Consider the following 22,233-nt stretch of genomic DNA (forward strand, 5'->3'; position numbering starts at 1 on the left):
CTGCACACACAGCTCAGCCAGGGAACTGCACACACACCTCAGCCAGGGAACTGCACACACACCTCAGCCAGGGAACTGCACACACAGCTCAGCCAGGGAACTGCACACACACCTCAGCCAGGGAACTGCACACACAGCTCAGCCAGGGAACTGCACACACACCTCAGCCAGGGAACTGCACACACACCTCAGCCAGGGAACTGCACACACACCTCAGCCAGGGAACTGCACACACACCTCAGCCAGGGTTGCTCAGAGGGGAAATGAGCCGCGATTTGGAGGAGAGAGAGCTGACGGATGTCTTCTGACAAGCGTGCAGATACAGCAGTGCTTTAAATTTGTGCGTAAAGGAAAAACTTGAGGGTTAAAATCCTTACTGGCATTGCTGTACTCAATGTCAGTACGGATGGGTGGGGAGCCCTTGTGGAGTGTGGGTTGAACTAAAAACTGCTTTGAAAACTTTAGGAAGGTGGAGACTCCACGTTCGTGTGCCCTGGCAAGATTGGGATCACGCTGTCAAGCACATGCCCTTCATGTACATGAACTGAAAAAAACAAAACACACTTCAACTGAAAACCAACCTTTTTAGCCTCACTTTTACCGAGCAACAATACATTGACAAATTTGCCCTTTTTATTTTTAATTTTATTGTATTCACACCTTACTTCTTCATCCACTTGCCATTTATCTGCCATGTCTGCCATTCTCCAACCACATCGTTTCATAGATTTTTATTGTTTTGTTTTTATTGATTTTTGCCAAGTCCACAGCACTGCATTCAGCTGTACGAAACACGCTATACAAATAAAGATTGATTGATTGAGACCTTTTTTAGCTGAAGAAGCCAGTGGCGTATTCAGTAACTGAGGATAGGGTAATCCTATAGGTCACAGGGAGGAAGCGTTTCCACCGCCTCCATTGTTCCACTTTACCATTAGGTTGACTAATGGCGCATAGGAAACATATCGACACAGAACACCGCCAAAGCCCTGTGGTTTCCCCAAAGATAAGGGTGCAGCCTCTGAAACCTCAGGCCAGTTGTTGTTAAAGGCCCGGCTCTTAGGCAGGTTTCCATAAGAGGCCATTTGGCCAGGCTTGGTCAAGGCCTCGGGTTGCTGAACACTTCTGCTAAATGCTGCCCTTTGTGTATTCAACTTTGGCTGACAACTCCCACAATGCATCTTGATCTCTTTATGGGTGCTAAACAAACAGGACTTATGTGGGAAAAGCTTTGGGCAATAATTTAAAAACAGCACTGCAAGACAAACGTGTAGTTATTACCTGTAAATAGGGGAACGCTATTGACATAAGAGCCGAATGCCAAAATGATTGATACGTTACATGTGACCGGGTAAAACAAGCACGCTTTTCTTTTTTTTTTTCTTTTTTTCGACCACAAAGAAAACAGACGGCTTTAAATGAGCTTATGCTACCTTTTGATTGCAACAACATTCGTCTCAATGACAGACAACGGGATCAGAGACCAGAGAAAACTGCAGTTGCCTTTGTTTCATTAGTTACTCCTCATTTGACCACCCGTCAGTATATAAATGCTGCTTTAATAGCTCCTCTCAGGTTGCACAGAAGCAATCCACTTACATGGAGGAAACCATCCACAACCGGCAGTGGAACGGTCCAAAGCTTTTCACTGCAAATTATGGGTTTCGTTGTTTAGCTTTTAAATTAAAAGGATTAAAAACATTTTCAAATCGCCGTAAATGACTTATCATTCCACATATAGCAACAGCATATTCTTTCCCATTTCATCTTCCAGAAATGACCTTTAAACATACTCCCAAAAGCAAGTTGGTCTCAGTGGGCGTTAAAAACATCTGAAAACCGAAAGAACATCTGAAAACAAGCAAGGATAAGAAAGCCTCTGTTGGGCGTGCAGGGAAAGCAGACCGGTCCACAGCAGCCAATCAGGCGCGGCAGGGGGCGTGGCCTCCCTCCCTCCCTGAGCAGGTGCTTGGTGCTCACTCTCGACCTCACCTTTAATTAAAAACCCCTCTCATTCCCCGCCATAATTAAAAACCCCTCTCACTCCCCCCGCGTCGGAATAAAAAAAACCCCTCTCCGTCTCCCGCGCCAGCCCCTGTCCAATTTAGCCCCGGCTTCCCCGACAGCTCGCCGGGAGAAACAGCGTCTGCTCTCCTTCCCAGCCCATCCCTTATTAAACCTGACAACCAGGGGAGTGACATTTGGTATTTTACTGCACGGGGAGAAGCCGGGAATGGAGGCTTTTTATGGAATTTAAAAAGGGCATCTTTTAAGAGAACCTCGCCCCGTTATGCAAATCCCCGTATGGAGATGAGGTGAGACTCTCACACACACAGTACGCTGGGTGCAGCAACAAACAAACTGGAGAAAAACAAAAAAAGAAAAAGCTAATTAAGGCCCGACAGTAAAATATTTACTTGAAACAGTGAGGGGAAACTGAAGCATATTGTTAAGAGGCCAGCCTCGGCCAGGAATTTAATTAGGATTTATCTAATCGGATGAGAAAATAATTTCATTGCGGAGACAGAGCAGCAGGTAACAGTACTCATAATAATAAAGTGCAGTGCATTCCGCTTTATATGGGGCTCAGTGCCGTTCTGCTCACAGCACAATGTGACCGATTAGCACTTAGCACGGATTAGCGCTTCCGCCCCGAAACCAGGGCCCAAACAAAGACCCGCAAAGTGATTCCTCGAGTGTTTACATTTCCACAGGTTTTCCAGGAGACAAACAGCGTTACCGTATTACCCTGAAAAACTGCCAATTAGTATGTGCATTATGGCGGCATCGTGTAAACAAGGGCAGGATGCGCTGTGTGGGGATTCATCCTGTTCGGACGGCCGAGGGTCGGTGTTGGAAAGGGCCGAGGGAAGACGGTGGACCACGACTGCGATGGAAAGGCTTGTGTGAGACGACAAGTCTCGAGGTCAGAGGAGAGACACGGATGACCACGCCCAATCTGGAGTCTGGACGTGTCTGGCGGGTTCACGGCTGGGTGCGCACTGAAGAGGTCCCTGCCTTCGGAGAGCCTGGGTGAGGGCCAGGGTGAGCCCCAAGACCTTGCCCAGGGAGCTAGTCCACTGTACAGCTCCACTCTCACACGGTGCTATACGCGCTGGTTTAGTCCCAAACAAACACATTTTTATATCAAACTCATATTCACAAGTGCAAATCAAGCTTATGACGCTGGACAGTTCAATGACAGTTCAATGCTGCACCAAGCCACAACGAAAAGGTTTACACCAGCGATACAGGCAAGGTCTGCAGCTGTAGCTCATCGCTATCAAAAACACCAGAACAAGTAAAACAACTGATAAGTAACTTGGGAGTTGGAAACTGTGAAAGTGACGGGCCCTGGTTGCATACCCCCGACCTGGCCTCACCAGCCTGGTGACTGGGGGGTAGGGGGTAGGGCCAAGGGGAACCCCTGCCTGCCCAAGGATAGTTATGAACCTCCAGCTCTACACTAGCATTTTGTCCAAGAAATGTGTATGCTCCGGAGTTGAAAACTTGAGGAGCAAACTAATGCATCCCAATTAGTAGATGTGCTCTTACATTATTTTTCCAGTTAACCCACATCATTTTTTCAGGAGCGAATGCTCCCAAAATGGGAGCACAGTTGAGCCCTGGAACTGCGTGAATCCTAAAGTGAAGTGATCCTGTGCTGCTGATAACTCACCCGAAACAGAGAAGGTTTCCTGGCAACGGTGAGGGCTCTAAAGGGACTCTCCGGGCCTGTGCTAGACAGGGGAGGCAGAGTCTGTCTCTCTCTCCGATTCGGTCTCTTTTTCAGTCTTCTCCATCTCTCTCCGTCTCTCTCTACTTCCAGTACGCACACATCCACACGGGGGCAGATCTGGTGGGGAGTGCCCTGGGCTGTGGCTGTGGCTGTGCCTGAGCTGTGGCTGTGCCTGAGCTGGAGGAGTCCAGGAGGAGCAGGTCGAGCAGAGCCCACGGCACAGCGGCGGTTAACCGCGGGGTGTGAAGCTCACAGCGTGTGATAGATCAGCTCAGGTAAGGTACGAGGCACACCAGCAGGCAAGGCCCCAGCTGGGCCTGGCGTTTCCACACACCTGATGTCACCCGAGATCACAACTCTGACCTGGACGTAGTAGGCCTGTTGGGGATAGATCATCCTCAGAGCACCAGGTAGTGTTATGTACCCCGGTACAGAGACCGAGTCTGCTGTAAAGACCATTCATCTCCCTTAAGTAGATCGCTGAACATGGGTTACATTACATCTCCCGCCCACTCTCTGCCTGCTGTCATTGTAAGGTCTTCAGGACCAAGTGATTGGTTGCATTTTTTGTTTCGGAGATATATATTTTTTGTTGCTTGGAAGCAAGACAGCCAAAATGAAGCAATTCCTTTTGTTAAAGCACAAAAGTGCCCCCTGTCCAATTTACGAAGCCATAATTCCTCATCTCCAGACGCCGGGCTGTCCTTACAACAGATCACGCGAGAGAATTTAAACCTCCTCCGTAATCTCCGCAAACATCAATCCGCGTAATTAAATATCGATATCGGCCGCTGACCTGTTCAGTCAGCCACTCCCGAGCAGGAACAGTAACCGGGCGAAGTTAGGAGAACTCACGTTCCATACATCGCCCGCGGCGCACGTGCACTGGAGGGGGGGGGGGGGGGACGATTACCTCACCTTAACTGCCAGCAGAGGCGGCGAAAACGTCAATAACGTGCCATCGCACTTTCAGGCGATAATGAGTCTTTAATCCACGCTGCGAACATATTAAAAAGAGCATCTCGCCGGCTGCTCTGGGACTATCACATTACACGTGAAGTTCAACAAAACGCCGGGACGCCTCGTCGTTTACTCCGCCGGTGCGACTCCACTTCTCGGTTTCCATACACTTTAAATTGGCTGCAGTAGAGCGGGGAGGCGAAGCCGCAAACTCAACGCACGCGCCGCTGAAGAGTTAATTTCGTGTAATTGGTCCATTATGATGATTCCATTCCGCCGATACCAATTATCTTACAAAGCGCGCTTGTATATTTATCGGCGGAGAAGAATTAAAAAAAAATCAGTCGAATACGGTTATTACATTACAATCAGAAGACATGTAATTTGAATGTCTTTCAAAAAGCAATATACCGCGAGTCAGAAAAGATACTAATTTCACTTCTCTGATTTCGAACGGGCTGCCCGGTGACACCAGCTGGGCAGCTGCCCGTTCTGACCGCGGTTAATTTCACTCCGCGGTCCAGAGAGATAATTCACTCGGCTATGATTTAAGTCTGCGGACGGCAATTATCACGGAACACCCATACGCGTATTATTCCGTGATCAAAGGAAACGTGTCAGTTTAACATTCGCTTTATTAAGAAGGTAAGGCGGAGACACTCTGAGAGACGGATGACGCTGGATGGTTCATTTGGAAAACTCATTACGCCAGTTTAATAAATCTGATCCTTCTCCCAGGATTAAGGCAGGACTTCAGTCTTCATTTGATCTGGGAAGAAGACTTTCTTCACAGTTTCTATACGGGCTTGTTAAAACAGACTATATACTGTGTCTATACTGTTCCTATTCCTACACAGGCCACTTTAAAATACAAACGCATCCCAGCCACTAACGCAAAGGCAAACGCGTCATGCTTGACTACGATATGTGGTGTAATCTCTTTTTCCGAACGGCAAGCTCTTCACAAGCTATCCAGGAATCTATCTGAGAAGGTGAGGTGTCTGTCAAAACAATAAATCTGGGGAAAAAAGACGAATACGGAGGCACAGAACTAGAAGTGACAAAACGCAGTGCTTTACACAGACAGGCCAATAACAGCAGGCCTTTTGTGCTTGAAAACATGACGAGGGCTGGGGTCAACAGTGAACAAGCCTGACCGGGCCCACTCAGCCTGCCCACTGCACATATCCACACAGACTCTACAACAGCTGCTAGAGAATTACAGTACTGTACAGGCGGGTTAATGCTGCTGGTCTAATCAGGCAGTCTGTATTTCACACTGTACTGTACTTGCTGTGAGTTAACCTGGGTACGGCCATCCACTGAATTAACAACACATAACAAAGTTGCTGAAGCAAATATAACAGATGTATACAAGTAATATAGCTGGATTATTAGCGTGCTGATATAACTGGATTTGTGTTTTGGAGGGGGCCCCTTCCAGTGATGCTGTGTGACGTGACATGGTGGAGGCCGGTGACTGAGAATTTGGGAGAAGTCTGTAACGCTGGCCTGTGACGTCAGCCCCTCTCAGCTATGATACAAAGTGTTTACAACCTATTAACACAGAGTGGCAAAAAAAAGGGCCACAAGGATTAAGCCAAAGGCTGTCCATTTTATGAAGCAAACAAATGAGCAAGCTGGCAAAAATAGCTGGACGCAAATGAAAGCGGCTAGCTATAACCAGTAAATATCTAGATTTGCTACTGAGCCAAGGTGGAAAGTCCACGGGTGAGAAGTCTTGCCACGCGTTCTTTCCACCCAAGAACAGTCAGCTAATTTCACCAATTCGCTCCGCAAACCGGAGGAACAGGAGTTGGGCTAATGATCAAATCCAGACGATTCACACAACATAGGGAGGGGACTTGCGCTTTGTACAAGAACCAGGACATTCCACCTCCGCTACTCAGCACGTTGAGGGTGGGTGAGGATTAGCGCTAGCAGCATCACAACCAGCACTGCGGAGGTGCTGTAACTTCCCTGTCAGAGTTGCTGGGCGTTTGGCTTTATGGCTCCCAAAGAGACTCAGTTGCTAAGGTAACAGACTACCTCTCGCAACAGAATGGAGCAGCTCCGAGAATCGCCTACATTTTAATACCAGCGTCTCGCTGTATCCATGTATCATTTTCTGTGCTTAAATGAGTTTGCACAGTGATGCAACTTTTTTGGATCGTGGCGACACTTTCTTCAGCATACCTATATACTATGTAGATATGTGGATATGTGGATGAAGTTATTATTTTTCAAATGTAATGAAATCACAGGTTATCATATTACGTGATGGTAAAGGATAATTAAGCAACATCAATCCTGAATTATTAGTGTATTTATAGGCCAAACATTTTTTTTTGTATTTTACCAAATGAATGTGTAAAAAGCATCTGCGTGTGAACACAGGAAAGGCTGAATCCAGGCACATGCAGTCGAGCGGTCCCTGCTGTTTCAGCCAACAGTGGCAGCGCTGCACAAAGACAGGCTGTTTAAAGGGACACACAGCAAAACGGTGTGTTAATGGCGCTCCAAAAAAAACAACAACAACCCCAACAGCACACCGACAGAACCAGCACACGTATGAACAGAGACCGGTCCAACCAGAACAAAAACGAGCCTAACGCAGCCACGTCCCCTGTGGCGGAACGAGACGCGGTTTCCTCCGTGAGGGAAGAATCGCGCGCGTTCGTCTCACGCACCCCTCGCGATGGAGGGGAAGGCGGAGCGGGAACAGGTTTAGGGCTGGTGGGAACGGAGTGCCCCGGGGCAGGGGGAGCGAGGGTGACTCATCCGACAGACGGCAGACTCGCACGCGTTTCGCACAGAGACCCCTGTGGGGGGCTCGGTCCCAGCCGCACGCACGGGACGGGCGGGGGGGGGGGGCGGGGGGACATGCCTCTGCTTTGTCGCCGTGAGCAGAGCCCCTCACAAAAAGCCCAGGGGACCCCAGAAGGAGGGGCAGGGGGGCAAGTTGGACACAAAGGGGGCAGCTCCGACCGAGCTGCTTTTCAAAGCCCCCGCTCCCCTCTCCAGCCCCCCCTGAAGAGCACATCTTCTCCCCTCCTCCCCACCCTCCCTGGCCCGCCCCCTCTCCCGGTCGCTAAGCCAGCTCCTCCCCCTCTCCCCCCCTCCTCCCTCTCCTCCCCCTCCTCCCCCTCCTCCTCCTCTCCCCACCTCCTCCGCTCGACGTGCAGGTTTTCCGTGAGACCGCGGCGGCAGCTGACAAAGGGAAAGGCAACGAGCGCCGCGCGCATTTCATCCACCGAGTCGCCGAGAAGGGACACGTCGTATCTCTCTTTCTCATCCTGCGTTCCTCCCTCTCTCTCTCTCTCTCTCTCTCTCTCCACGCTCGATCAATCGCTCGGACAGCAGCGACTCCAGGACTATCAACACACACGCACGCGCGCACACACACACGTCGGGGTGGCTGCGGGGTAATGCCGGGCGCAGAACCCCCCCGCTGGGCCAGGTGCAGCTGGAGGGGACCCCTCCGCCCCGGGACGGCTGCCCGCTGACGGCATGCGGGAACGCGGGTCGACCGTAACGCTCTAAACCCGCTCTGCTGGGGGGTGGGGGGGGGCGTGCACGCCACCGTACGCTCTCTCTCTCTTTCTCTCTCTCTCTCTGAGCCGCTAACAGGGTCAAAGCACCAAGAGGAGGAGAAGAAGAAAGAGGAGGAGGAGGAAGAGGAGGAGAGGGGAGGGGAGGGGAGGGAGGATGGAGAGAGTATTGGAGAGGGAGGGGGAGCGTTCGGGGGAAAACAGGATATCTTCCAGCCCCCTGAATGGAAGCTGCTAACAGTCCGGTTGTTTTGGCAGCGGGAGAAATATTAGCGGGACAGCGAGCGGGGTTGTCGTGGAGACGGCCGGCGCAGGGGGAAGCGGGGGATCGACGCGGCTCCCCCCCCGAACGCAGACCTGCGCCCCGCCATGCCCCTCGGCTGCACACACTGAAGCATGCTGGATGTCCACCTGCTCCTCACAAGCTGTAGGGTAAGCCTGGCCGTGCACGGGGGTCCGGGGGAGGGGAGGGGGGTCCGGAGAGCCAGCGGGTGGAGGGTGGAGAGGAGAGGGAGGGTATCGGCGTTTTACTGAACCGCGTCCGCCGCGACGCGCGATTTGGCGGCTGTAAGTTCGGGGGGCTGAGGCGCCGCTGGTCGCCGCCGTACCCCGCCCCCCCCCCCCCCCCCCTCCCTCCCCACAATCCCCTGGGGGTGCGCGTCGCGCGACGGCTCACCTGAGCGAGATGACTCAACGCGCCGGCGCCGGGCGCCTTTGTGTGTGCGAGAGGTATCCAGCCGTCCAATCAATCAGGCTCGCTGCTGTTGTGGAGGCTGCTTTGCGCACGGAGGGAAGTTGCAGTGAGAGGCTGAGGACGGGGAAACACGCGCTGTTTCAGCGCGGCTGGCGGGCTTAACGCAGCGCTCTGTCGCCTGAGCGGGGCTGGTTTATTCGGGGGGGGGGGTCTGACTCGAGCTCCGGCTGCGTGCCGGAGAGACACCGGGGGGCAGGGAGAGGGAGCATGCGCGGGGGGAGGCGTGCGAATGGGACCGCGCCGTCCGTGTGTCTGTGTCTGCGACTCGCTCTGACGCTGTCCCTGTCCCGTCCCAGGTAACCGCCTGCGTCCTGGGGAGGCTTTCGGCTGTGACAATGGGCACGACCGTCATCACCATCGAGGAGGTGCGTGCGCAGGAGGGCAAAGAGGAGCGGGAGGAGTCCATACTAGCCATGCTGGGCATCGTCGGGACCTTCCTCAACCTGTTCGTCATCGTCTTCGTGTACATCTACACCACCCTGTGAAGGGGGACTACGCCCCCCCGCCCCTGATCCCCCCCCCCCCCCACACACCCCCCCTGCCCCCCCCCCCCGGACCGCGGGAGAGCCGCAGACATGACCGGCCGTCACCAACGGAGACGGACAATAGCACCGGCCGGACGGGAAGCTGGGAGATAACATTCGGCTGGAGGTGCCCCGGGAGGGGGCCCCCCCGACCGTGGACCCCGATCCCCCCTCCCGCCCCCCTCCAGGTTCTGGCTCCACTCCGCGCCGGACTCGAAAAGTGATTATCTGAAGGAGAGGGAGAGGAGGAGGGGGGGGGGGGGGTCGCCAATAACTCAGAACAACGCTCTTTTTAAAAGGGATTATAAATCCATTTTGGATTAACGGACTGAAATGGGACGGTGGGTTTGAGACGGCGTGTTCACGGGGTCGGGCGTGGAGAAGCTTCACCAGAGGGACTGTGTGCACAAGACAAACCGTGAGGGACTGTGTGCACAATACAAACCGTGAGGGACTGTGTGCACAAGACAAACCGTGAGGGACTGTTTCCTTCTCTTTTTTTTTTTTTTGCAGACGTGGGACGGTACGTTTCCCTGACAACCGGGCACCCGAGGGGCTTTGCAGAACGTCGCCCGTGTGTGTCCAAAAGGCAGGACTCTGCTGAGAGATTTTATCCTCCACCCCACCACCCGAAAAAAACAAGCCCTGTGGGGGGGAAACATGGCAGCCAGCTTTTACCATCCTTCCTTATTTTTTTTGTCCATATTTCCAAGACCAAACCAGAGAGGGAGATCTGCAATAATGGAGGAAGGAGGACGTGGCAGAAAGATATTTTTATATTGGGAAAAAAGCTTGCTGGCTGTTATGATGAAACTGTCACACGGAGACGGGGTGCGGGGGCCCCTCTCCTCTGGAGGAAGGACTGTATCCGCACACGCCAACGACCCCACTGACACTCACGCAGTCTGCCTTTCCGTCAACTGCTGTTTGGTTATGGGGAGAAAGGGAACCTCTTTTTACTGTGTACGTTTCACTCCTGATTTCAGAGTAGTGTCAGCGGTCCGTTTCTGTACAAAGGAGGTGGAGGGGCTTTTATATATAAATATATGAATAAACTCTAGATGTACTGTGCAATAGGTAATTTGACCAATAAAAAAGCGACTGTATCAATGACCGGTGCGTGGCTGTGTTGCTGGGGGATTTCTGCGGCGTGGAGCGTGGGGGGGGGTGGATTACGGTGGGAGTAACACGCTGGCAGAGGTGAGGTGACGGCCCGTAATGAGGGCCGCTAAAATTCGCGGCGTTACGCGAGTCATCGCTCCCTCCCCGGGGGCCCGCGGTCGCCGTGGCGATGACAGCTGTCAATCAGACCGAGGATGCCGCTGTACCCGTTGGGGGGGGGGGGGGGGTGATCGCGGGGAACGTCGTTCAGGCGGAGCGGAAAAGGTCTGGAAGCCTCCCTGCAGGTCACACACCGCACAACACAGACGCCCCAGGCTCTGGTGATAGAGCTGTTTCAATAGTAACAGTGAGCTGTACAGGGGGGAATTTAGACTGCGAGATATGGGGTACAGTGGGGAATTTAGACTGCGAGATATGGGGTACAGTGGGGAATTTAGACTGCGAGATATGGGGTACAGTGGGGAATTTAGACTGCGAGATATGGGGTGCAGTGGGGAATTGAGACTGGGAGGTATGGGGTGCAGTGGGAAATGTAGATTGTGTGTGGGAAGGCGAGTAGATGGGAGAATTTAAATTCTGTGTGGTAGGGGGTTCATAGGGGGGATTACAGTTCTGTGAGTTGGGGGAGGGTAGATTAGGGAATTTAAATTCTGTTTGGCAGGGGGCTACAGTGGGTAATTTAGATTCGATTTGGGAGGGGGAGTAGGTTGGACACTTAAAATTCTGTGTGCTCGGGGGTACGGTGGGGAATTTAAATTCTGTTTGTTTGGGGGGTTACTGTAGGTCATATTTTAACACGGTGTCGCAGCGAGGCACTGTGGGTAATAATGTAATCATTTGTGGAAGGGGGTTACTACGGGTCATTAGAAGTCTTGGGGGCGGGGGGTTAGTATGGGTCAGAGTGTTCCGGGGCGACTCTGATAGGGGAATACTGTGCCCTGTGGACATGTCCGCTGTGATGTATGGACTATGATTCGGTCAGCGTGCTCCACTTCAAACGCCCCTGCTGTGAGAGAGGATATTCTGGCATGGTGTCGCGTGCTTCACGCACAGAGGGACACGAGAGCGTCTGAACTGCACGGCCCCCGACACGGAGCTGAAGCAGCTGCAGCCGCTACAAAAGCACCTTCCATTCCAGCGGAGCCGCTGTCTCACAACACCGCGCTCACGTTTCTCTCTGCGTGTGTGTGTGTGTGTGTGTCTGCATTCGTGAGAGTGTGCAGGCACGGAGCACGGCGTGTGTCTGTGTGTGTGTGCGTGTTTATTAAGGTGGTACACTGCGTACGTGTGTGTGTGCGTGTGTGCGTGCTTACATGCATGTGTGCATGCATGGAGGATGGTGTGCGTCTGTGTATTAACGTGGTAGGTAATGCGTAGGGGTATGGGAGTGTGTGAGAATGTGTGTGTGTGAGTGTGTGTGTGAATGTGAGTGAGTGAGTGAGTGTGTGTGGGTGTATGTATGTATGTGTGTGTGTGTGTGTGTGTGTGTGTGTGCATGTGCGTGAGTGAGTGAGTGTGTATGTGTGTGTGAGTCTGTGCTTGAGTGTGTGTGTGAGACAGAGGCAGAGACACTCTGTGGAGCAGCAGCAGCGGTGTAGTGGGGCGCTCAGAGTACAGGCTGTACCTTCAGCGGTCCCAGCCCCAGCCCTGAGCCCCAGGCCCGGCGGCCATTAAAACACAGGCTCACGCACGGCCGCCGTAAATCAGCCGCGCATGCGCTGGCCCTGCTCCCGCGCCATTCACCCCCGCCGCGGCCGCTTCCCGCTGACGCCGTCCGCGTACGCCCCGCGCCCGGGGTGCCAAGAGGGGGAGGGGGGCCTATCACAGGGCCGCTACGGCACCGGCTGCGTCAGAAGGTGACGGTAAACTGGGAAGCGTCCCCACCCACAAAAGGCGAAGCCAAGCCATTAAACCGGCGAGACGGAGCCAATTCCACTCAGAACAGAGAGTACCGAAGGAAGCGGCGTCAGCGATGGTTCCGTTTGTCGCTTTACAGGAGGGTCCAAATCCGGTTAGGGCCTGAAAGGGCAATGCATCGTGGGTAGACCGCCGTCACACGGTGAGAGAAACCGGACCGCTTTAACCGACAGGGGTCGGCAGGGGTCACCGTGCTCTGGGGTCAAGCACATAAACCGCTGTCCGTGTCGTCAGGAGCACTGACCGAGTCAGTCTGCAGTGGCGGTTAGCCTGAGTGACAGTAAATGGCACTCAGTCTCGCACTCGGAGCGGGGAACAATCTTCAGTCATATCTATCTGCGGATGGGGGGGGGGGGGGTAATTACACGCGGCTAAACGATCTTCATTAATAGCCTGAGCGCATTAGCGCTGGGGTGACACTTTGAACAGAGAGCCCCCCCCCCCCCTCTCTCCCACCCCAGTCTTCACACCCCACGCCTGCCACACAAAAGCACAGGCTAATTGCGCTGCTGTTCTACAAACCGCGATTTCACACGAGGGGGAAAGAAGACGGGGCATGCGGGGGGGGGGGGGGGGGGGGGGGGGGGGTGGGAATGAAGAACTGAACGCAGAGGGATGGGTTTGGCGGTGACGTTAAGAGGCATTACCTCTCACTAATGGCTTAAGTTCCCGTGATGGAGCGGGGCGCTGGCGTAATGCGCTCCCGCGATGGCGGTGACTGATGAGGGACAAGCCGCCACACGCTGTTCCTCGCGCGCGGGATTAAGACCGGGGGAGCAAGATGGCGGCAGGCAAGGGGCGGGCGGTAAGTCCCGAGGGGGGAGAGGGGGGGAAAGGGGGGGTGCTTCCTCCAAAGCGCAGCTGTCATTCGTCACTTTGAAAGCGGCCTGAACGCGGTGCCCAGGAAACGACACTGATGCTGCTACACACCGTTTGTGTTTTCACTGGATGTGTGCTTCACACCGCTTGTGTTGCATTAGCCTTGGTGAATGATTTGTTTTTTTAGCTCAAGGAAAGCTCATTTCAGAATGGGTGTGTGTGTGCGCACATTCATGCGCGCGTGTGTGTGTGTGGGGATGAGGGAGGGGGGTAACACCGCTAAAATAAAAATGTTCAGAGATGAGACCGATTTGTTTGTTTGGCTGTTGCTGGTCTAGGGTGATCGGGTTCATTTGAAATAAAGATGACATTTTTGCTCAATATGTACAGGGGGGGGTAATTATATAACATGAGGAAAAGACCAGCAATAGCACAGCGGGTAGACCAATGAAAGAGCAATGAAGCTGTGTGTTTAAGGCTGAAGACACAGGCTCCACTGTCTAACCAATGCCAGGACAACATGTAATGCAGCCACACACACATACACAACACTGTTAGCCATAACAGCAGCTCCTCTCCTGAGTGAGTCAGCCTACATACTTTACCCATTTATACACGTGTATCGTCACTGATGCACTTCAGGTAAACACACTACACTGAAGGGTACAACCCCAGAGCTCCACTGGGGAACCAAACCTACAAGATGGAAAAGCCCTGTTGTTCCCCAACCTTTACACTCCGCCCAAAATGTACATTTAACGGTCACCCTCGGGGGACCAGACCAGGGGACGGTCTGTAAGTCGAGCCCCACGCTCAGGCTGCAGTGAAGGGACAGAAAGGGAAATCTACCGCTCCAGTCAGCCGCCATTTTACTTCACGCAGTTTTCTCCAAACGACAAGGCGAGCTGGCGGTTCATCGTTTCAGCGTAACGCCACATCATTCGAACAGTACGGACTTCAGGGAAGCAGGAACAGGGCGCAGGCATCGACTCTCCGAGCCTCAGACGAGTACTAATGAGGAGGGAGAGGGGAGAGGAGGATAACCAGCCCATCACACTGTCTCCTCCCGCAAGCTGAGCCACACGGAGGCTGCGGAGCCCCGTCTCACTGTAAGAGACGCAGGAGCCTCTCCACCCTGCCGCGGGCGAGGTGGAGACAGGCGCCCCCTTACCTGCTCCTGCTCTCTCTCTCTCTCTCTCTCCTCATCCGCTCCCACCTCTCTCTCCCGCTCCTTTCAGGAGCTCCATCCTTCCTGACTGAAGAGGGGGGGAGTTATTCTGCGCTCAGGGGTCTGCTCCTGGTCTCAGACCCACAGCACACACTCACCCACAGCACACAGAATAATATACACATTTAAAAAAGCCAAAGCTTCTCTTGTGCAATCTGCGACGTGTACACTTCACTGTACCTGACTGCAGTTAATGTGGACTGATGAGAAAATGTTTCAACCTAGGAATCTTTCTGTATATTTTCAAAGACTTTCAGCATTGCCATGGGAAAGGCCATGGCTCATATTACAAACAGTGTGTGTGTGTGTTTGTGTGTATGCGTGTGTGCACGTGGGGAAGGGGCGTTTTAAATCAAGACTGCACATGACCCAATAAAAGCACATTAAGCTCGTTAAACACTCTCTAGACCATGGAGAACTGGGAATGAATAACCACACTGATGAGGACAAATTATATTAATCTCTCTATATTGCATTTCTTAATCATTAATGTACACATACATACTCACACACAAACACACACACACACACACACACACACACACACACACACACACACACACACACACACACACACACAGCAAAGACCTTGCTTGGCACACATAGCTTACACGCTGAACCCATTTGCCACTTTCCATTAAAATACATATTCCTTCACTCCATTTCTCCCTGCAGTAATACTGACTTGGCCAGACAGCGACCGCTGCAAACAGGCCCATCCGCCCTCGCCTTCCAGTATCGCGAGACACCAAACTCCTGCAAACTCCCTGCTGCCTGACCCAAAGCTCGGGAGAAAACTTTCCGGAATTTTCCAGCGTCCTCGTAATAATATTCCCGTCACACAGCGCGTCTGGCCCAGACGGCTTTTGCATTTTCCCAACATTAAACAAACCGTGCGATTCTGATTCAGAAAGAGTTCCCTTATCACACAGGGCTTTGTTTTCGGCAGAGGAACAACAGCGATTCAGCGCAGTTTGCTTTAAAATAATTACACCGAAACGGAGGCAAATAAGTAACCGCTAATTAAATAAGACGGGAGGCACTTTTTTATCCTGCCTACACAGACAAAGCAATGAGGGGGATAAATATCAGCAGATTTGTCTAATTAAAATGGCTTCAAGTTTTTCTGAATTAATTGGAAGGTCTTGGGGAAGACACAAAGCTGTGTTATTATAACTTTCACTGCTCCATACAAACAGTGAAGTCACTTAGAGACACTCGAGGGCGCCCCCCTGTGGTCCGGGCAGGGGCCGTGACCAGCGGCGGGGAGAAACGTGACTGACCAGCCAAACAGCGCTGGTGCAGAGAGGCCCGTTAGCAGGGACAAACTCGGGCAAACCCGAGGCCCCTGATAGTAATTGGAGGTGAGATCTGAAGTCAAGAGGCGCAAGCTGGCAGCTAACCAGCGACCGTTTAGCCACCGGTCACGGGAAGGTCGCGGAAGCCATTGTGCAGATGCAACCTCTGCATGAACCGCTGGACAGATCTACAGCCGGGATGGGGAGGCTAGCCAGACTCGCATCGGATAAAAGACAGAGGGGGGCAGAACCCCAGGGCGCATAAAACAGGGGAGCGGGAGGGGGCATCAAATGAATCCACCAATCAGAGGAAGCGGCGTTCCCAGTAACAGGGGCGTTAAACCCCCCCCCCCCCCCCCCCGCCCCCGCCCCCGCCCCTAAAAGGCCCGGAGACCAGCAGCCCCCCCCCACCCAGCGCCCGTAGCCATGGGAACCGCGTGCTCACCGGAGTCGTTGCGCAGGTAGGACGACATGGCGGGGATCAGGCAGGACTGGCTCAGCAGCTCCTGCAGGACGGAGGGGAGCGCGTTGCTGTTGTGGCCCCTGCTCTCCCCCGGGGGGGCCTCTCCAGGGCCCGTGCAGCCCGCCGGGTTGATGTAGCTCGCCAGGACCTGCGGGGAGGAGAGAGGAGCCCTCAGAAAGGGGCAAACACACGCCTCCTACACGCAGTGTGGGCAGGGCACGTGTCACCACAGAACACACATGCATAACAAAAGACACCCATAACACATTTATAACACGCATGCATAACACAGGAGAGTCGTAACATGTATAACACATTCATAACGCATTCATAATACAGGACAATCATAACACATATATAAACACAGGGGAATCATATTAGATGCATAACACATGTATAACACAGGACATTCATAACACATGCAAAGCACACAAGCATAACACAGGAGAGTCATAATACATTCATAACACATAATTATGTAAACACAGGAGAGTCGGTGTACCATCTGGAAGGAGCACATCACACACTGCATTTATAAGACCGGGGGCCCATCACAGGTGCAGGGTTTCTACTCATCGCCTCAGGTCTCATATTTCCCACATGTTGTTCTGAGTAGATGAGTCACACTACAGCCTATGGCAGGCTGTGCTGCGGTGCGTAGCGGTTGGGTTGCGGTTGGTTATGTTTTGGTGGGTTTTGGTGGGTTTTGGTGCGGTGTGCTGTGGTGCGGCGGGTTATGTTGTGACGCTCTGCGGCGGCCGTACCTGCAGCAGGTGGGTTTTGTTTGGGGCGTACCTGCAGCAGACAGGTTATGTTTGGGGCGTACCTGCAGCAGACAGGTTATGTTCGGGGCGTACCTGCAGCAGACAGGTGTGTGGTGTGGTGTGTGGTGTGGGGCGTACCTGCAGCAGACAGGTTATGTTCAGGGCGTACCTGCAGCAGACAGGTGTGTGGTGTGTGGTGTGGTGTGTGGTTTGGGGCGTACCTGCAGCAGACAGGTTATGTTTGGGGCGTACCTGCAGCAGACAGGTGTGTGGTTTGGGGCGTACCTGCAGCAGACAGGTGTGTGGTGTGGTGTGTGGTGTGGGGCGTACCTGCAGCAGACAGGTTATGTTTGGGGCGTACCTGCAGCAGACAGGTTATGTTCGGGGCGTACCTGCAGCAGACAGGTTATGTTCGGGGCGTACCTGCAGCAGACAGGTGACATGCTCCTCCTCCAGCCGCTGCTTGGTGAGGGCCTGCTCCACGTCCCAGCCCGAGGCGGTGGAGCCCGTGCCGAACCCCGTGCCCTTGGCCCAGTACAGCTGCTGCTCCTCACTGGTGCCCCCCGCGTGCCCGCTGGACACCTGTGGCTGGGCGAGAGGAGGCCACTCAGACACCTGGGTACCCCCCCACAAGCTGGACACCTGGGTACCCCCCCACACACTGGACACCTGGGTACCCCCCCACACACTGGACACCTGGGTACCCCCCCACACACTGGACACCTGAGGCTGGGCGAGAGGAGGCCACTCAGACACCTGGGTACCCCCCCACACACTGGACACCTGGGTACCCCCCCACACACTGGACACCTGGGTACCCCCCCACACGCTGGACACCTGGGTACCCCCCCACACGCTGGACACCTGGGTACCCCCCCACACGCTGGACACCTGGGTACCCCCCCACACACTGGACACCTGGGTACCCCCCCACACACTGGACACCTGGGTACCCCCCCACACGCTGGACACCTGGGTACCCCCCCACACGCTGGACACCTGGGTACCCCCCCACACACTGGACACCTGGGTACCCCCCCACACACTGGACACCTGGGTACCCCCCCCACACACTGGACACCTGGGTACCCCCCCACACACTGGACACCTGGGTACCCCCCCACACACTGGACACTCATTCTGCTGACTCAGCCTCATGAACAGTAGGTCAGCTGGGATAGCTAAGCAGGGGCCCCGGGGGCAATGTGGGGTTAAGGGCCTTGCTCAAGGGCCCAACAGCTGGGGCTTGAACCACCACTGAGACCAACCTTTTAGGTCTAAGTCAAGTATCTTACCTACTAAACTATAGGCTTACACCGTTCTGTTCTCTGTTCTGTTGTCTGTTCTATTGTATTATCCTAAAAGGTTTATTGTCTTTTCTCTTTCCCTAAACCACCACTTCTGTGTCATATAAACTCATATCAGCGAGATGGGACTAGTGCAACCAAAGACACATTTCTGGTGAAAGACTTTAATATTAGTGTAGAATGCTTTGAACACACAAACTGGCTGCCAGACTAGAGACGAATACATTATAAATACTGCCAGACACTCAAGACGAGGCTTTTACTTTTATAAAAAAATTGTTTCAGACTTTTTCCACATTTTCTCCCAATTTGGTGGCCAATTGTACCACGTATATTTCAATCACCCATGTATATTGAGGAAACACCGCTACGACCCCATCCCCTTTCAAGCCGCATCGACTCCAGGGGCAATTTAGGGGCTCTTTTGTATGCAGCGAAGGACAGTACTTTTAAATTCAAACATTTCTTCACACTGAACAAATTACTCCCCAGTGACCAATCTTATCCTGAGCCGCACAGAATTTATTTTCACCATATCTATTCATCCGTTCACATTTAGGGACCCTGCGCCCATTCTCCTGGTGCCAAAAAACCTCCAGTGTCACACTGAATCCACGGAGACCAAAAGTGAACACTGTCTCCAGTTCTGAGATATCTCAATGTTTCCACCGTGCACCCCCAACAGGACAAAACTGCACGGTGTAAATATGTGACCGTTAGGCAGGTAGAAAATAAAACCCCACAGGAGCGACGCCTCAACCCAGCGTGGGCGGACAGCGTAGCTGCCACTCAAGGCCCGGAAGCCCGTTTCAGTGGGACCAGTGAAGCCAGTGACTCACAGCTCTTCCGTGCTTAAGCAGGACGGGAACACACCTGGAAAAGGACCAGGACCGGGGCTGCCGGCTGCCTGATATGAACCCAGCTTGCAGATCTCCGTGCTTTCTGAAAAACGAAGGCTTTCCTGTTTGGCTCGGACGCGCCGTCTCGTCTTTCTGCAGACATGACCGGAAACGTCTCGATTTTGTATTTTTTTTAAAAAAACAGATTCTCTTTTTTAGCAGAACGCCAGCGCGTCTGGGATCGCCGCGGACTCGAGGGGAAAAGCGCGCTGTGTGGCCGAGCATTTACATTTCAGTCAAGGACATTTCACCGGTCTCAAGAACAGTCGCGTGTGTGCTTTTCAGAGGCACTTCAACAGGAAGCCTGTTGAATTATTTTTTTTCCCCACCCCCGGAATGTTCGAGAAGCTTGGCTGTTGGTGTGAAGATGAGCAAGGGGAGCCGGTACCACTCAGCTGGTGTGCGGGAACCAATCGAGAGGCAGTGGGCACACAGGTCACTTTCACAGACTGTGGGAGGAGGGGGAGGGGGTTGAGCACCTGCTTGAGCCCACGGTTTTATCACTGGCTCCCGGGCGCGAAACATAATCATCGCAGCCCTTCTCAAGCTAATTGGCGCACTCACCAAGGGCAGCCACACGGAGGGGGCTGCACGGGGGGCTGCACGGCCGGCTGAGGACAGGGTTATCGACGAACCGCTGCGCACCAAAACCGGGAAACTACAGAAACCGGGAACGACGTGGTTTCCGAAAGCTGCAAAGGCAGAGGATTAACTCGGAATAACTCGGAGCGCCGCGCCGGCACGTCCGGGGTCGCCGGGTTTAAACCGGACCGTCGAGAAGGAGAGCGTCGGGCGGGAAGACATCACCACCACCGTCTCCATTAATGCCGGCGCACCGGAGTGGGCGGGAGGTCGTCGCGGGCGACGCTGAAAGGGTCGGGACCCGTTAGCGGGACCAGCCGCCGTCTCGCGGCGCCAGACTCAAAGGGCTCGGGGGCCGAGGGACTCGCCGTTCCCTCCGTTTCTCAGGCACTTCAAAGTCACAGGAGTCTGGACGGAGAGTCTCATTAACAGTCGGGGGGGGGAGTTTGAATCCGCGTAGCCTGCGGGACCCCGTTCTCTGGAAGCTCTCTTCCCTTCAGCGAGTCGGTGAAACCTTTCTGCAGGTACAAATGCGGTTTGAAATCATAGAAGAAGAAAAATCAATAACAAAGTCTTCAAAGGGCTAACTGGCTGGGCGCAGGAAGAGCGAACCCTTCTGTCTGGGGCCGCCCGCGTCTGCTCTGTGTTTTCGATTGACACCACTAATGAGAAGCTCCTAATAAGCCCTAATAAGTGAAAATGAGTAAAGTTTTTTCCCCGTTCACTTTTTCCATTCTGGCGGGCGTAACAAGAGAGTAATCTCTTCAACACAGTAGTTATCGCAGCATGGGAGCCCATGATTAAATTTTAATTTGCAGAATTTCCCTTTCAGTAAAACGCAACAATAACAAACAAGAAAACGTCTTCGCAACCAACGGCGCCTACTTAGAATGCAGACAACACGGTTTGACAACGTGCCAAAGAATCCATTTTCATAGGTGCTGTCCTGAACAAACCCCGTCGTACATACACAAAAGTTCATTCTGTCACCTCTCAGCGCAAACACGCATTTACATAAAACTACTTTCTAGCAGTGTCTGAGAATAATAATATGAGCAGTATTATATGAGAAATGTTGGGAGCAGAAGCAGACGGTGTCGGGGTGAAACTAATCGGCACAGCCGGCCGTGCTCGACCTGTTCAATGTCTGTTCGGGACCCCACGACCTCTTCCCTCCCGACAGAGAGCACTCTGTGCCTGAACAGGGACGGGGGCAGTGTGGGGGCGAGGGTTGAGTAAGAAGAGAGATGCGGGTGTGATGTAGTCCGGGGAACGGGGCGTGGGGCGTGGGGCGTGGGCAGGGCGGAGTGAATTTGGGTATGGTGCGCCCCGGGGTCAGAGCGTGGTTGGGGTTTGGGTGGGGACAGAGCGAGGAGGGTGGGGGGGTTGGCTGGGAGAAGGGGGTTGGGGTGTGATGTTACCCTGGGGACAGGGCATGGGCAGGCCGGACTGAATTTGGGCATGGTGTGTCCCGGGGTCAGAGCATGGTTGGGGTTTGGGTGGGGTGTGGGCAGGGAGTAGGGGGCGGGGGTGTGATGCAGCCCTTGGTCAGTGTGTCAGTAAGGAGGGGGGACTTTGGGTGTGATGTAGCCCTCGGTCAGTGTGACAGTGGGGGGGCTTTGGGTGTGATGTAGCCCTCGGTCAGTGTGTCAGTAAGGAGGGGGGCTTTGGGTGTGACGTAGCCCTTGGTCAGTGTGTCAGTAAGGAGGGGGGCTTTGGGTGTGATAGTGTGATTTGGGTAGCCCTCGGTCAGAGCGTGCGGGACGGGGCAGGAGGGCAGACCTCACCTCTGACTGGTTGGCGCTGGTGTTGGGGATGCGGGGCGCGTGGTGGCTGAGGGCCGACAGGCAGGCCAGGATCAGGTGGATGGCCCCGATCTCCAGGGCCATGCGGCGGAGCAGGAGCCCGTCGTCCGTGGTGAGGGGCGTGGTGCTGAACAGCGTGCGCAGCACGTGGAAGGGCAGCGTGGGCAGCACGTTCGCCGACGGCGACTGCAGGATGTGGCCTGTGGGGGAAACACAGCACCAATCACACGCCCGCACCCCGGAGCCCGTCCAATCAGGTCGTCCCATCCGTCGGATCGGACAAACCGCGGGTGTGACCAGCGGCACGGCTGGCCAGAGGCCACGGGTCTTAAATTCAGCTCGAGATCAAGCCATAAAAAACACCTTTACTTTATCCCCAGGAGACCTGGGCTAAATACACATCAATAACACAGGCTGCTCTGCGCTGGACTGGCTGAGGTTGAATCTAACGCGTTGAAGGGCAGGAGTTGTCAATATTAAACAGGCTAATGTGATTAGTTT

General features: G+C 53.8%; 2 protein-coding genes across 12 annotated transcripts in view; one reads left to right on the forward strand and one right to left on the reverse strand.

The window, feature by feature from the left end:
* The window catches only part of birc6 (baculoviral IAP repeat containing 6), a 134,669-nt gene that overhangs the window by 32,318 nt on the left and 80,118 nt on the right, over positions 1-22,233 (reverse strand). For 10 of the 11 annotated variants that reach the window (XM_061227497.1, XM_061227491.1, XM_061227500.1 and 7 more), the window contains exons 62-64: positions 21,715-21,932; positions 17,563-17,727; positions 16,358-16,523 (exon numbers count right to left, since the gene is read on the reverse strand). In XM_061227497.1, coding sequence (XP_061083481.1) covers positions 16,358-16,523; positions 17,563-17,727; positions 21,715-21,932 — 549 coding nt within the window. The remainder of the gene's footprint in view (positions 1-16,357; positions 16,524-17,562; positions 17,728-21,714; positions 21,933-22,233) is intronic. The other variant, XM_061227495.1, reaches the window with a different exon arrangement.
* On the forward strand, positions 8,450-9,518 carry LOC133117958 (protein TUNAR-like). The gene is made up of 2 exons (XM_061227507.1): positions 8,450-8,682; positions 9,301-9,518. Exons 1-2 carry the CDS (start codon positions 8,647-8,649, stop codon positions 9,487-9,489), a joined length of 225 nt encoding a protein of 74 aa, XP_061083491.1. The 5' UTR covers positions 8,450-8,646; the 3' UTR covers positions 9,490-9,518.

Source organism: Conger conger, chromosome 18 (assembly GCF_963514075.1).
Source record: "Conger conger chromosome 18, fConCon1.1, whole genome shotgun sequence".
Taxonomy (NCBI): Eukaryota; Metazoa; Chordata; class Actinopteri; order Anguilliformes; family Congridae; genus Conger; species Conger conger.

Coding starts and splice junctions, on each gene's coding strand:
- LOC133117958 (XM_061227507.1), top strand. CDS start 8,647: ATGCTGGATGTCCACCTGCTCCTCACAAGCTGTAGG. Junction 8,683..9,300: donor TGCTCCTCACAAGCTGTAGG/GTAAGCCTGGCC, acceptor GTCCCGTCCCAG/GTAACCGCCTGCGTCCTGGG.